General features: G+C 55.9%; 1 protein-coding gene across 1 annotated transcript; it reads right to left on the bottom strand.

Moving 5' to 3' along the window:
• Positions 1-4,345: 4,345 nt before the first annotated feature.
• LOC110468198 (bactericidal permeability-increasing protein) lies at positions 4,346-13,220 on the bottom strand. The gene is made up of 15 exons (XM_077787084.1): positions 13,086-13,220; positions 12,019-12,133; positions 11,314-11,442; positions 10,721-10,876; positions 10,271-10,334; positions 8,327-8,390; positions 7,769-7,860; positions 7,420-7,596; positions 7,149-7,208; positions 6,857-7,024; positions 6,505-6,572; positions 6,240-6,282; positions 5,826-5,889; positions 5,234-5,310; positions 4,346-4,640 (listed from the first exon to the last, which is right to left on the bottom strand). The coding sequence occupies exons 1-15, from the start codon at positions 13,198-13,200 to the stop codon at positions 4,593-4,595; spliced, it is 1,440 nt and encodes a 479-aa protein (XP_077643210.1). The 5' UTR covers positions 13,201-13,220; the 3' UTR covers positions 4,346-4,592.
• Positions 13,221-14,188: the final 968 nt, after the last annotated feature.

Here is a 14,188-nt window from a genome sequence, read left to right on the forward strand (position 1 = left end):
CAGTGCCATGCTATGCTGGGCTCTCCCAGCCCACACCACCTTTATATCCCTGCCAAAAAGGGAACTCTTAGTCAGGGTGGGGTGCAGAGCCATGGGGGGCGTCCCCAGGACTTCCTGCTTGGCCACCACCCTGCTCTGCTGTGCTGCTGGCACCATTGGCACATCCCAGCACAGAGGCACACCTGCTGCCTCTCACTGAAGGTAGGGAAGGAGCAGTGGAAACTGGGAGGCAACAGCCCCATCTCCAGATCTCTGTCACCGCCATCAATCCCTGCCTGAGGCAGCAGTGAATGCTCAGTGGAGCAGAGCTGGGCTTGGCATTGGCAGCTGAGCCTCACAGAGCCACATTCCTGCAGCCTGAACCCAGCAAAAGCTGGGAACAGCCTGGGATGTCCATGAGCAGGGTCCCAGCCATGCATCTCTGTCCCAGTCCCATGGCTCTCCTGGCTACTCTGAGCTGCTTCTCACACACCACAGACCTGCCCAAGGAACCAGAGCAGCAGTGGGACACCAGAGCAGCTGCGGGGCACAGCAGTGGCTAAAGAAGGCAGGTCACAGCTTCTCACCTCATGGGAGCAAATCCTGGGTACCCCCACATCCAGCAGGGCTGGCAAAGGAGCTCCTGCCTGGCCTGGGCAGCTGCACCAGGGCGCCAACCTCAGTGGGGTGCCCTGCACCTCCAGACCCTGTCACAGGGCTCCTGCACAGAGCAGCCACACACAGGAGGAGACATCCATCACCCCAGGATCAAGCTCCAAAGACATCACTTCTGAGGCCTGATATGTCACAGCTCTTGTCATGATGGCTGGAGACAGGGGCAGGAGCTGGGTGCAGCCAGGCAGGTGTTGTGAGGGGGGAACACCCCTGCTCCCTCCCAGCCAGGAGAGCTGGGCTGCCTGGTCTCTCCTTGCAGGACAAAAGTGAAGGAAGAAGAAATTATTCAGTTACTTTCATTTCCTGCTGGAGTCCAGGCACAGGAAACTCATGGTTGCTGATGCAGGCAGATCTCATGCAGGATCCAGGGAAGTCCTGGCTGGCAGAAGCTCATCCCTGAGCCAATTAAGGATGTTGTGAAATGCAGCTGTTGCTCAAGCACAGCAATCCCTTGGTGCTGCAGCCTCAGGAGACCCCAAGGGATGAGGCCACATTGGCCATTCTGCAGGAACTCAGATCGTGGAGATCGTGGATAGACAGACCAAGGCATTCTGTTCCCCTTTGCCTTTTGTCCCACTTATTTTCAGCAGAATCACTTGCAGGCTGCCTGGAAGACAACCAGTAAATGCCCACTGGGCTTGCATGAGTGGCTATGGCTTTGGAAAGGGGCACTGCAGTCACTGTCAGCTCTGGGACCTGGGAAACAGGGACATGGCAAGGATGGTGCCAGCAGAGAGGGACAAACCACACAGGGAAGAGCTGTGTCCCACAGGTACCTACCATCACTGCCCACAGGCTGTGATTCTCCATCAGTGCCAGCCCAATCCATCACTGGGAGCCCATGGGCAGAGTTCCTTTGCCCAAAGCTCCTTTTGCCCAGAAAGAAACATCCAAGAGCAGGAGAAAGACAAAAGGCCAAATCCCCACTCACAGCCTCCTTGGAATTGTGACTCTCCCTGTCACCCAAAATCAGCTCTTAGCTTGGTCCAGCTCAGTTCAGAGCAGGAGCCCCCAAATCTCCCATGGAGATAACCCCTTCCCACTGAAGGGATGCATCAAAACAACATTCATAATGTTCAGGAAGAGCATGGAGGAAGCAGAACTCTTCCATAAGGAGAAATGAAATTTTATAAGGAATAGCACAGAGAGGAAGCAAAATAAGGAAGTCTTCCCCCTGGCTTTGAGCAAATTTTGAAGTTGACCTGAATGAATGCCTTCAAAGAGCTGAACCCTGACTAAACAGTGCTGTGTTTGGCAAGGAGCAGCCAAAACCACATCTAAAGCTCAACATATGTGCCGGTCCCGGCAATGCTTCCTGCAAGTGGTGACAGAGGGAATGGAACATGGAATCCCACCCTGCTGGCCCCAACCCTTTGGACAGGTAAAGGCTTCTCTGGCTGAGCTGCCCTGCCTGTTCTGGGAGTGTGGGGTCTGCTCCACTGGGGAAAGGCTGGCTCCCCCAGGCTGCTGGAGAAGGAATGGGAATGGTCAGATGGGAACCAGGAGCCCAGGAGGACAGGGACTTGCAGGAGTCCTGTGCTGCTGCTGTCCATTGCCCAGGACTGCAGGTCAGGACCCCTCTCTCCACTGTCCATAGTCCCCCCTGCTCCCCAGCCCAGGAGTTCCTCTGGCCCCACACGCTCTTCAGCACGTGTGGACAGTTCCCCATCCTGTCCCAGCTCTTTCCAAATCTCACTTGTGGTGCTATGGCTCAAGCCCCCTTGCAGACACGTGCTGGGGCTACCCAGGTACTACAGAGACCAGGCTGGCAAGGTTCTGCTCCTTGGGCTGTGAGCAGTGCAGGCACATTTGCCATCTGCAAGAAATTCTGAATACATCTTTGTTCTGCAGTGCTACAACCTGCCCATTTGCCATCTGCAAGGAAATCCGGACACATCCGTGTTCCCCAGTGCCATTACCAGTCTGGGAATTCCCCGGGCAGCTTGTGCCAGTGCCAGAGGCATGACTGCTGCTGCTCTCCAGCCTTCCAGTGGCAGGGGTATGTGGGCTGGGGAACCACGATGGAAAACACGAGGTCTCAGCAAGAAAAGTGAGAGCAGCCTGCCTGGGTTTGGAGAGACCTTGGAAAGAGAAGTCGTCACCCCAGAATAAAACCTTCCTTAGGCATTTCCAGACAGGGAAAGTTCATTGTCACCTACAGGACTGGGCAGTGGACAGCACCTGTGGCAAATGTGGTTGTCCCGAGACCAAGAGGAGCTTCAGCACAGAGAGGTCATGGTAGGCATCAGGGCCTGCCACGACATCGACCAGCTTCTCCCTGTGCAGAATCTCCTCCTTAAGCCTCTCGGCCATGCATCCTGCCAACAAAGGAGATCCTCCTGAGGCAGTGCCTGCCCCCCGTTGCTCCCCGCAGCCCTTCCCAGCTGCTTTCTCCCCAGGCAAAGGCGGCTGCTGCCCGTGGGACTCGGGGATGGCCCGGCCGTACCCAGGATCCCGACGCGGAGCACAGCGCGAGCCCGGGGCCGCCGCGCCTTCAGCGCCCGGAGGTGCCGCAGCCGGCTCCAGACGGCCTGCTCCGCCTTCTCCCTGCGGGCCAGGACAGCGGGCTGCTCCGGCTGCGGCTCCGCAGAGCCCAGCCCCAGCGGCCCTAAGCTTGTGAGGGCAATCAGCTAAAGGCAGGGGATCGAGCGGCACCGGGGAGTGCCCTTTGTGGGGTGGGGATTGTCCTGCCTCTGTCCCTGTTAGCCAGTGGAGAGCATCTCCACTGCAGAAATACTTTAGGGACTAAGCTCTTGGAGTGAAAAAGCGCCTTGGCCGCAGCACAGAGCGGCGCTTCGGGGACGGCCGGGCCGGGGCGGCCCCGCCGCCGCCTCCGCCCCTCAGCGCCGCGTTCCGCCCCGCCGCCGCTCCGGGCCCGCCCCGCTGCTGGGCGCCGCCGCGGGAATCCCAAAACCACAGACTTAAATAGGTTGGGAAGCATCTCCGAGATCATCGTGTTCAGCCTGTGACCCAAAACCACCATTTCAACTAAACCAGGACACTGAGAGCCATGTCCAGTCTTCCTTAAACACCTCCAGGGACTGTGACTCCGCCACCTCCCTGGACAGCCGATTCCAAGTTCTAAGGACCCTTTCCGTGAAGGAATTTTTCCTAAAATCCAACGTAAAAGTCCCCTGGTGCAGCTTGAGATCATGTCCTCTTATCATGTCCCTTGTTCCCTGGGAGCAGAGCCTGACCCCCAATGGCTGCACCCTCCTGTCAGGGCGCTGTGAGGGTGAGAAGGTCCCCCCTGAGCCTCCTTTCCTCCAGGCTGAGTCCCCTCAGCTCCCTCAGCCTCTCTGGTGCTCCAGCTTCTTCCCTGGTTCCACTGCCCTTTTCTGGACATAATCCAGCACCTCCATGTGCATTTTGAAGTGAGAGACCCACAGCTGGACAAAGCACAAACCCTTTCCTGGTCCTGTTTCCCCACTGTGGCTGATAAGGGCCAGGATGATACATGGCCTTGTGGAACCTGGTGCTCATGTCCAGCTGCTGTTGACCAGCAACCCAGGGCCTTTTCCACTGTGCTCTTCCCAGCTACCCTGCCCCAAGGCTGGAGTGAAGGCACAGGACAGCAGGCACAGGTGCTCTGTGGTGGCTCGCCATGGCCATGGAAACAAGCCAAACCTGGCTGTCCCAGTCCAGCTCCCATCTGACCCTATGTGGCCCGAGGTGCAGACAGTGACACCAATGGCATATCCCAAGCACCAATGCCTTTATTGCTGCTCAGAGGAAGGAGGGGAGCGGGTGGCCCAGGGCAGGTGACCCCTATCTCATGGCAGCACCAGGTGAGGCCCCAGCAGGACCATGGAGGGTCCCAGCCAAGGCAGCAGTGCAGGACAGTGTCAGGACTGGTAGTCTTCGGCTCATGCAGAGATAGGCAAAGTGAGTGATGAATGAAACATATTTACTGCTGGAGGGCTCTCATAGCCTTATCTTCATCCCCGGGGCTGGAAGTGAACGTCTGCTCCAAGCAGCAGGAAATTCTGGGAGAAAGAGAGAAAGTGCTGAGCTGATACAGGTCCTGGCAGTTGCATTACCCAGCAGCCATCAAATCCTTGAAGGGAGATGTGGCTCTGCCAACCCCTGTGCCTATTTTTCCCCCTGGCAGGCTCCAGAGACATTTCACAGCCACACCTCACTACAGCTTTTTGGGATCCCCATGGAGACCCCACTTTGGGGTTTCCCAAAGGCACCTTGCAATAGGGGCTCTCTCTGCTCCCCTGGACCTGGTACAGGGCCTTACAGCAGAGAAGGCAAGGCTGCATCCTACCAGGCATCACAGCATCCATCCAGGCACTGCCAGTCAGGGAGAGTGGGGATTTGGGGCTGACATTGCTATAAAAAGCATTTTGGAAAATTCAGATCCCAGGCTTAAGCACTGGAGAATGATGTGGTGTCATCCCAGACAACCACCAAGCAACCAGGAAAAGCAAAGAACTGTTCTGCTGCTGAGAGCTGTCATCCAGCACTTCCTAGCACAGCTGGGGGAACTGGACTGGGAGGTTGTGCTGGTAAGCAGGGCTCTGTGGGCAGCAGGATGGGCCCCACCTGGGGTCAGGAGCTGCCTCTCACTCACCTGGTGGAACCTCATAAGGATATTGGAGAGCTGAATCCTGTCCAGAAGTGGCAGAGGAAAACCCTCATCCAAACGGGCTGGAAAAGACAACACATGTGTCTGCATTGGGATGGAAATGGGAGTCAAGGGAGCACAGAGCACTCAAATCCAGACGACCCCCTGGATACCAAGGAGGTATCCACCTCCTCGGCCACTTCCTTTCCCCAGCCCTTTCCTCTCTCCACTGCTCCTGGGGCTGGCAGAAGAAGCTCCACAGAAGGGCTGTGTTGTGCCATGACAGCTCCCTCAGCCCATCCTGCCACCAGCCCCACTCTGGTCTGAGCTGCTGGCAAGGCAGGAGATGCAGGGATTTGGGGAGAGGGTCTGGAAAGCATTAGGAAATGCAGAGGGCTCATTTTTTCCATTGCGTTGGCTGCTGGGAGCCTGTCAGAGCAGCAAGAGGCTCCCACTGCTTCACTGCTGCCTCCTGCCCTCAATTTTCCCTGCATCAGCCTTGGCAATGAGGATTTAAACAGTGAGCTGGGACCACTTGGATGGAGCAACCTGAGTGGAAGCTGCTGCAGCAACCCCATTCCCCCCAGTAGGTTCTCACCATTGAGACGAGGGAGCAGAGTATTGGAAGTCAGGATGTTCATTAAGGACTGCATCATTCTCAACTGGGCAGTGGGGAGACAAGAGAGGAAAAGCTTTAGTCTGCAGGACAGGAGACGTGAAATTACTAGGGGATAATTAGAAGATGGAGATGAGGAGCTGGGATGGGCACACATTTTGCCAGAGACCAGCAGCTTTGTCTGGCTGCACTGGCAAGGAAGGAAAGGTTGGGGTGAGAGCAGCAACGGGTCTGGCTTTGCATCCTTCCCCAGCCTTGCAGGCTGAGGCAGGAGGAGGCTGCAGGGCCAATGGGGGGTACCATGCTGAGAGGTAGCAGGAATGACTCCCTGTCCTGGCCCGCAGCAGGCTGCCAGCTCCATGCTGGGGGCTCTGGTCGTGGTCAAAGATAGCTTACCTGGAAATGGCCGACAGCTGAATCCTTCAGAGAGAGCCTGATCCTGCACAGGGACAGAAGTGGTGCTGTGGAGGATGTCCCAAGGGAGGGAGCAATTCCACCCATCGATGGCCATGCAGATCCCACTCCCTCCAGCCCCAGCTCATTCCTCCCACACCAGGCCCACATCCCAGAGACCTTCCCATCCCCTCTCTGACCCTGGGCACCCAAAACAGAAACACCCCCAGCCACCCCCTGCCCAGTCAGTGGCTGCTCCCCTCTGTACCTGCCCACATCCAGGCTCCCAACTATGCGGCCGGATCTCACGTTGATGACAGCGGACACGTTCCCTGTCTGGGGAGAGAGCACAGAGCTCTGGCAGTGCTCACCCCACCTCACTCCAGAGCAGAGACCCAGGGGAACGGATCAGACCCAATGAAACACACCACTGCCCATCCAGGGGCGTGTTTGCACCCAGCACCAAACCTGGTATTTGTCAGCTCAGGATTTGTTCCATTGGGGACATCCCAATGTGCCTGGACAGCACCTGGGAGCTCCCCTGGCAGGATCTGGGCAACAGGACGGGGCACAGCTCAAAATCCCTTGTCCACCCTCTCACAGGCCATGTTTGAACTCACCAGGCTGAGGAGGAAGAGAGGAGCCAGGCTGGAGTTGGGAAGGATGGCATAAGCCTGGGCATCCACAATGGGCTGGAATGAGATTCCTCCTGGTCCAATAGTCAGGAATGGAGCAGTGGGAGTGGACAGACTGAACTTCATTGACATGTTTGGGTACATCTCCTCCAGCTGTGTGGGAGTAGAGAGAGGATGGGAATGATGGCACAAACCCCCAGTCCTCAGGGAGAACACCTGGCACAAAGCAAAGTCTGTGTGTGCAAGAGCTCTGGGCAGGCAGGGCCAGACTGCTCACCTGGGGAATGAAGGCTGAGAAGGAAGAGGTATCCAAGCTGAATCCTGTTTCCTTTGGCATCTGCAAGGAGAGTATTGTCACCCTGGGACAATGTGGCACAGAGGAGCACATGGCAAGCCATCCTGTCCCCAAATGCTGCCATGTCTTACAGCCCAGCCCCATCCCACAGCCCCCTGCTCTCCCACTGGGGGTTCTCCAGGATTACTGGCTGCTCCTGGAGCACATCAGCAAATGGAACCTTTTCCCAGCCCTGTTCCACTCATGCCACTACCATGGACTCTGTGATTTCAAAGACCAGTGCCCCAGCCTTGTGGTAGGCAATGCCAGCTGTGTTGAAGAAGTAGCTGGAGGCTCCAAAGTAAACCATGTGCTTGTGATCCGAGGGGAAGGCCAGTGGCAGCGGTGAGAAGGGGACGGTGGTGCGGTGGGCCAGGGAGTAGAATTCACCCTGGGAAGAGAGAGAGATGTGGAGAAGGTGGAGAAGGGGTACAAATAGCAGTGGGGCTCACCTGCTGACTCTGGCTGCAAACAGCATTTGCAACAGATTCCAAAACCTTGATTCCCACCTGCATTTGGCATTGGCATTGGCCAAATCAAGTGTTCCCAGGGCTGCCTCTCACCTTCAGGTCTGCATCCAGGGACTGGGCAGTAGCTCTTGGGGGTGCCACCAAGGAATAATCGATTCCTATCTTGTCATCTATCCTGGCTGTGACTGTAAACACAAGGAAGAGAGATGAGTAAGAAGGAGATGTTCAGGAAAGCTGAGAGCTGATGGGCTCCTCTGGCATCTGGGCAGTGCCTTGATTGGGCTTCCTGGTGCATCAGCTCACTACCAACTGCACCTCTGCTTGTTTCTCTATTGAAGAGAAAAAAAACCATTTTCCTCCTGGATGTTTCTCAGCAATGCAAGCCATCTCCTGGACCTGAGGAGTGGCCTGGGTCCCCCAGATAAATCCGCCTGAGCTCCTGCAAGTCCTTGAGCACTGATTCTGAAGGGATCTCCACAGCCACATAGGACACACAGAGTGATTTGTCTCTGCTGAGAAGGTTCTCCCAACAACCAGCTTTGCTCCAGAACACCAGGACATGGGGAGTGGAGTGTACAAAGTAAAACATTCCTCATGGATGGCCAAAGCTAGGAAGAGCTGCTTCTAAACCCACTTACAGCCCCCCAGTACCTCTCAGCGTCCGGATGTATGTCTGGAGCTCATTGTGCACAGACTCAACCACATTGTCACACACCTGCAGGACAGAAAGGCCACAGAGCTGAGCAGGGGCAGCCGGGTCACAGCCACGCTCCCTGCTCCATGGCAAAGCCTGCTCAAGTAAAAGAGCACACAGTGATCATTGTCTCCATTCATCAGGCAGCACATTAGGTGTCCAAGACACAAGCAGGGTTTCTACCTACAAGCATCTGCTTGCAGCAATTTCCCCTGGGCACAGCTCAGCTCTGGGGAGACCCTTGGAAGGAATCACTTGTGGCCCATGCAGGAATGAACCGTGCTGAGCAGCCAGGGCATGGCCAAAACAGAGCCACTGAAGGCATTAACCCACCCTGCAGGGGCACGAGCACTGACTGCCCTGAAGCTGAGCTTTGCTGAGCTCCTACAGCTCTGTGTGCCAGGACAGGAGAGTGCATGTGTCTGCCTCTGTCATTCACAAGTGAAGCCCTGGAATTTGTGGGGATTTTATTGCTGGCTCACCACTGCCCTGGGAAATTTACTGCAAGGCACTGTCCTGCAGATGGCTGAGGATATCTGCACAAGCTCCTTTCATTGTTTTCACTGTAACATCACAGCCAACCATGGGCAGGATCTGTCTGACCAGGCATGAAGCCCACAGAGCTGATGGTGAGATGCAATGCTGTGGAGGGGCAGCAACCACATTGCCAGAAATGAGGAGGAGGAAGCGACACAGCCTTGGGCATGGCCTTAGTGACAGCAGGTTGCAGCTCTTCCCTGTCCCCAGTGATATTTTTCTGTCTGTGCTCAAAATGCTCCATTGCTGCCTGTGAGGATGTTGCTGCAGGCAGAAAAATGCCATCCCAGTGACTGGGATTTCCCCATGATCCGCATTTCCCTGTGACATGGATTTCCCTGTGACTGGGATCTCCCTGTGAATGGAGTCCCAGAACTGGGGGTACTAGAACTGCCCAAGCATTGCAGCAGCAGCAGGAGGCAGGCACGGGCTGCCTGGCCTGGGTTGAGGCCCAGCTGTGCCCAGGCTGCAGCTCAGTCCCTACCCCTGCCCTCTGCTGCCCATTGCCCCTCACACCATGACCCTACCAAGACAATGAAGAATGTGTATGAGGCAGAGGGGGCTTGGAGGAGGAGCAGAGGACAGTGGGGTCCCTTTGCAGTCCCAGAGCTGTCCTCCTTCCAGGGGACAAAACAGCAGAAAAGGCCTCTGAGCCCTGTTGTTGCTCCTGCTGCCAGACCATCTGCTGCCACAGACCTCAGGGGACTTGGGAAGGTTGTTGCATGGAATTGGGAATAGTGCCTGGGCAGCATGGGATCTGCTGCAGGAATGTAATTTGCCTGTTCTCCAACTGCCTCCTTCCCAAGCACAGTTCACATCCAGAGAGGCTCTAACTCATGCCAGTTATCCTTGTAGTAATTATTGCTAACAGCTTGTTTCCATGTCTTGTTGCAGGTCTCCTGCATGTTGGTGTCTGTAGTAGGCAGCGGTACCAGAGCTCCCTGACCCCCCTCAGTAAAACAAAACACCAAATGTCTGAAATCCAGGAATGAGAGTTTGCCCCCACGTGCTCCCCAAAGCTCTCCAGAATATGGCTGGTTAAAGGACAGCTCTGATCATGTTACAATGAGTTTGGCGGAGACATAAGGTCTAATTAACTGACCACATGGAAAGAAAAATCTTTGTTAATTAGGAACCAGTTATGCTGGGCTTTGGCAAAGGCTCCTGGTTTCAAGTGCAGCCTAAGTCACTCTATGCTATGGAGCCTGCGACACCCTTTCCTTTGGTTTTACTGAATTGGCAACAAGGTCCTGTGCTCTGGTTATAGTTACCTCCCTACATCTGAACCTTCCAATGCATCACCTACAAGTGAGGGCTAAAGACAACCACAGAACCCAAGGCCCTGCCTTGCACTGCTCACATACCTTACTCTCTAAACTCTTCCGCAACTTGGACTCAATAACGCTGTGGAAGAGGCTGTAAAGCCACCTGCAGAGAAACACAGAGAGAAGCCCTGTCTAGCTCAGATCCATACTGCAGAAGTATGTGCCCAGGAAAGGGAGACCCTAGAGATGCAAGACCCTGGGAACATCATTCCCACACCAATGTGGCATCTGGCTTTACCCCAGGGTTTACATTTTCAAACAGACTTACTGGTAAACCACAGAAGTCTGGTGTCTGCCTTAACCACACTCACTCCTGTAAAATGTGCAAGCACAGCAGGTGAAATTCAGGCCAGATTTAAGACCAGGCAGCCTGAGATTTGCCAACAACCTACTCCCCACACCAGGGCCACATTCCCATGGCAGAGCCAAATTCCCATGGCAGGTGGGCTAACACATAGTGTTTCCAGAACTTACACTGAAGTCACATACCCAAGCTTGCCTGAAAAGAGCACACGGACTTTGGAGATGCTGGCACTGCATTCCGAGGTGCTGATGGTGGGCTTCCCAGTGGTGTCACTGCCCAGCCTTAGGACAATTTTCATGTAGGCATTTTCTATCTTCAGGTTGAAAGATCCATGGTCCCGGCTGCAGGTACGGGGGCATGAGAAAGGGAAATTTGTCAATGACAAAGCCTGTTGAAGAGACCTGAAATCTGTTTCTGGATGAATCTATCTGGATCACCCTCCCCCATGTACGGTATCTCTAGAGGAGACTGGGAAATTGTTCAAACTCAGGGGAACCAAATTTCAATGGCACATAAACTAGGAGAGGTAACCTTTAAATAGAGGGGAGTGGGAGCAAGAAGGGGTGGTGGAAGCGAGACAAGAGGGTCCACATATAGCTCCCCTTCCATATGCCTTGGTCCTGCCTCACAGCCTTTGTTATCCGTCATATCTGAAAGAGCAACGTGACAGCTGCCCAAAAAAGAAGGCATAGGGAGAGGAGAAAAAACCCTGTCCAATTCCAGAGGGGGAGACACAGAGTGAGTGCCTGAATAGAGAGAGGAAGAGCTGGGAACTCACATAAAGAGAAATTTCACCCGCCAGTCGCCATCCAGCTCAGCAAAGGCGTTGGAGATGGAGACCTGCAGGCCTACATTGGAGATCGGGGTAATCCGTGAGTATGGCAAGTGGAAATCACGAAGGCGCAGTCTAAAAATATAGGAATAAAAATAAATTCATGTTACAGTGCTTCCTTGCTCCCAAGCACAAGCTAGGGAGGGAGAGAGACTATCAGGGAGGGAAGGAAGCGAGCAGCATGGAGTCACTGCACTGGCAACATCCCCTGCTGCACCTCTGCTGCTGCAAAGCTACGCTGGCACTTTGGGAATGTGGCAGTTGCAGCCACCCAAGGCAGCCCCAAATGCTGCACTGCAGGTGCAGAGAGGCACCCAGGGCAGCAGGGAGCCAGCACTGCCACAGGGCCTGGGCCCCTGCTTCACGCAGGAACGTGTGCCCTGATCCCACAGGTAAGGCCATCTCCACTACCCAGGCTTTGATTGCACACAGCCCACCCATGCCCCGAGTGCCGTGACCCTGGTTCCATTTTTCCCCTGGCGCAAGGAGTCAAAAACGAACATGCACCAAGGACCTGAACAACATGTCAGGGAGCTGTGGAGGGAACAGGATGGTCCTCACTGCTCAAGAGGCCTCCCACCCTCTGGAATCCTGCTGACCCTTGCCTGGGCTGGGGATAGTGGGTGGCTCCAGGCCACTGGCAAGGCTCACCTGGAGAACTCATAGCGCACCTTCCCCACATGCAAGACACGAGAGTTCCCTGAAATATCTGGCAACTTCAGCTGAGCCAGCTTCTTCTCCAGGATTGCGATCCCCTGCTGTTGGGCTGCAGGGACACAGAGACAGCGTCACTCCAGCACTGCTACAGAAGCTGGAGCACACATTGGGTGTGCAGCAGAAGGATCAGAGGAGAGATCCAGGTGGTGCTGCCTCCCAGGCTGGATTTAAAGCAAACCTCTGAGCACAGAGCCCTGTAAGCACACAGGCAAAGCTGCCTGGTGCCCTGCTTGCAGTCCCAGGGAAAGGTGGTAGCCACAGAAAGGAGAAAGGTGTCCCAGTCCTCACTTTGCAGGCTGTTACCTGGTGAGGTGTGTGGGAGTTCTGAGGCACTGGGCTGCTCCATGCCCATTGCCAGCAGGCAAACATGGATGTAGCTTATGTCCCAGGGAGCAGCACGGCATCAGTGGGTGCTGCACCCCAGCCTCAGTCTGAGGAGGGGAGTCACGTTCTCTCCTACACTGCCTGGCAGAGCTGCCTGCTAAATGAGCTGTTTCTCACACAGTGTATTTCAATCCATAACTGCGCTCTGCTGGAGCCGGGGCTCTGCCTGCCTCGATAAAACCAGCACGGGGCCCATCCATCTCTGTCACTGCCCCTCCCTAAAGTCCCCAACTCCTCTCCCCTCTGCAGCTCCCTCCTCCAGGGCTCACGGCTCAGCTGCCTGGATGTGCTGTGGGACCAGCACCCTCCTGCTGTGCCAGCCTCTCACACTGCCTGGCTGCAGCTCCCTGAGACCCCACAGGGCTGGACCCCTCTGCAGGGGCTGCATCAAGTTGTGGCATGGGGGCAGGCAGGTGCAACAGAGAAGCTCTGGCCAATGGTGCATTTGGCACCCCTGTCCAAGGATTTCCCCACGCTGTCCCTGTGCTCCTCACTTGGCATCCATGGCCAACGATCCCCCATCCTGCCCCAGAACCCTGCACTTCTCACAGGCTACCTGGCTCCACACCTCTGCCACCAGCACATCTGTGAGAAGAGAAATCAGAAGCAGAACCCACCATAGTCCAAGCCTGCCTGGGTCATCCTCACCACGAAGCCGGGGTTGGTGGCTGTGCTGAGTGCCAGGCACAAGGCCAGTGCCCCACAAGCCACTGCCACGCTCTGCATTCCCATCCTGGCTTCTTGCAATGCTGTGCAATGCTGGGCTCTCCCAGCACACACCACCTTTATATCCCTGCCAAAAAGGGAACTCTTAGTCAGGGTGGGGTGCAGAGCCACGGGGGGCCTCCCCAGGACTTCCTGCTTGGCCACCACCCTGCTCTGCTGTGCTGCTGGCACCATTGGCACATCCCAGCACAGAGGCACACCTGCTGCCTCTCACTGAAGGTAGGGAAGGAGCAGTGGAAACTGGGAGGCAACAGCCCCATCTCCAGATCTCTGTCACCACCATCAATCCCTGTCTGAGGCAGCACTTAATGCTCAGTGGAGCAGAGCTGGGCTTGGCATTGGCAGCTGAGCCTCACAGAGCCACATTCCTGCAGCCTGCACCCAGCAAAAGCTGGGAACAGCCTGGGATGTCCATGAGCAGGATCCCAGCCATGCATCTCTGTCCCTGTCCCATGGCTCTCCTGGCTACTCTGAGCTGCTTCTCACACACCACAGACCTGCCCATGGAATCAGAGCAGCAGTGGGACACCAGAGCATCTGTGGGGCACAGCAGTGGCTAAAGAAGGCAGGTCACAGCTTCTCACCTCATGGGAGCAAATCCTGGGTACCCCCACATCCAGCAGGGCTGGCAAAGGAGCTCCTGCCTGGCCTGGGCAGGTGCACCAGGGCGCCAACCTCAGTGGGGTGCCCTGGCCCTCCAGACCGTGTCACAGGGCTCCCGTACAGAGCAGCCACACACAGGAGGAGACATCCATCACCCCAGGATCAAGCTCCAAAGACATCACTTCTGAGGCTGATATGTCACAGCTCTTGTCATGATGGCTGGAGACAGGGGCAGGAGCTGGGTGCAGCCAGGCAGGTGTTGTGAGGGGGGAACACCCCTGCTCCCTCCCAGCCAGGAGAGCTGGGCTGCCTGGTCTCTCCTTGCAGGACAAAAGTGAAGGAAGAAGAAATTATTCAGTTACTTTCATTTCCTGCTGGAGTCCAGGCACAG

Source organism: Lonchura striata, chromosome 17 (genome assembly GCF_046129695.1).
Source record: "Lonchura striata isolate bLonStr1 chromosome 17, bLonStr1.mat, whole genome shotgun sequence".
NCBI classification, from domain to species: domain Eukaryota; kingdom Metazoa; phylum Chordata; class Aves; order Passeriformes; family Estrildidae; genus Lonchura; species Lonchura striata.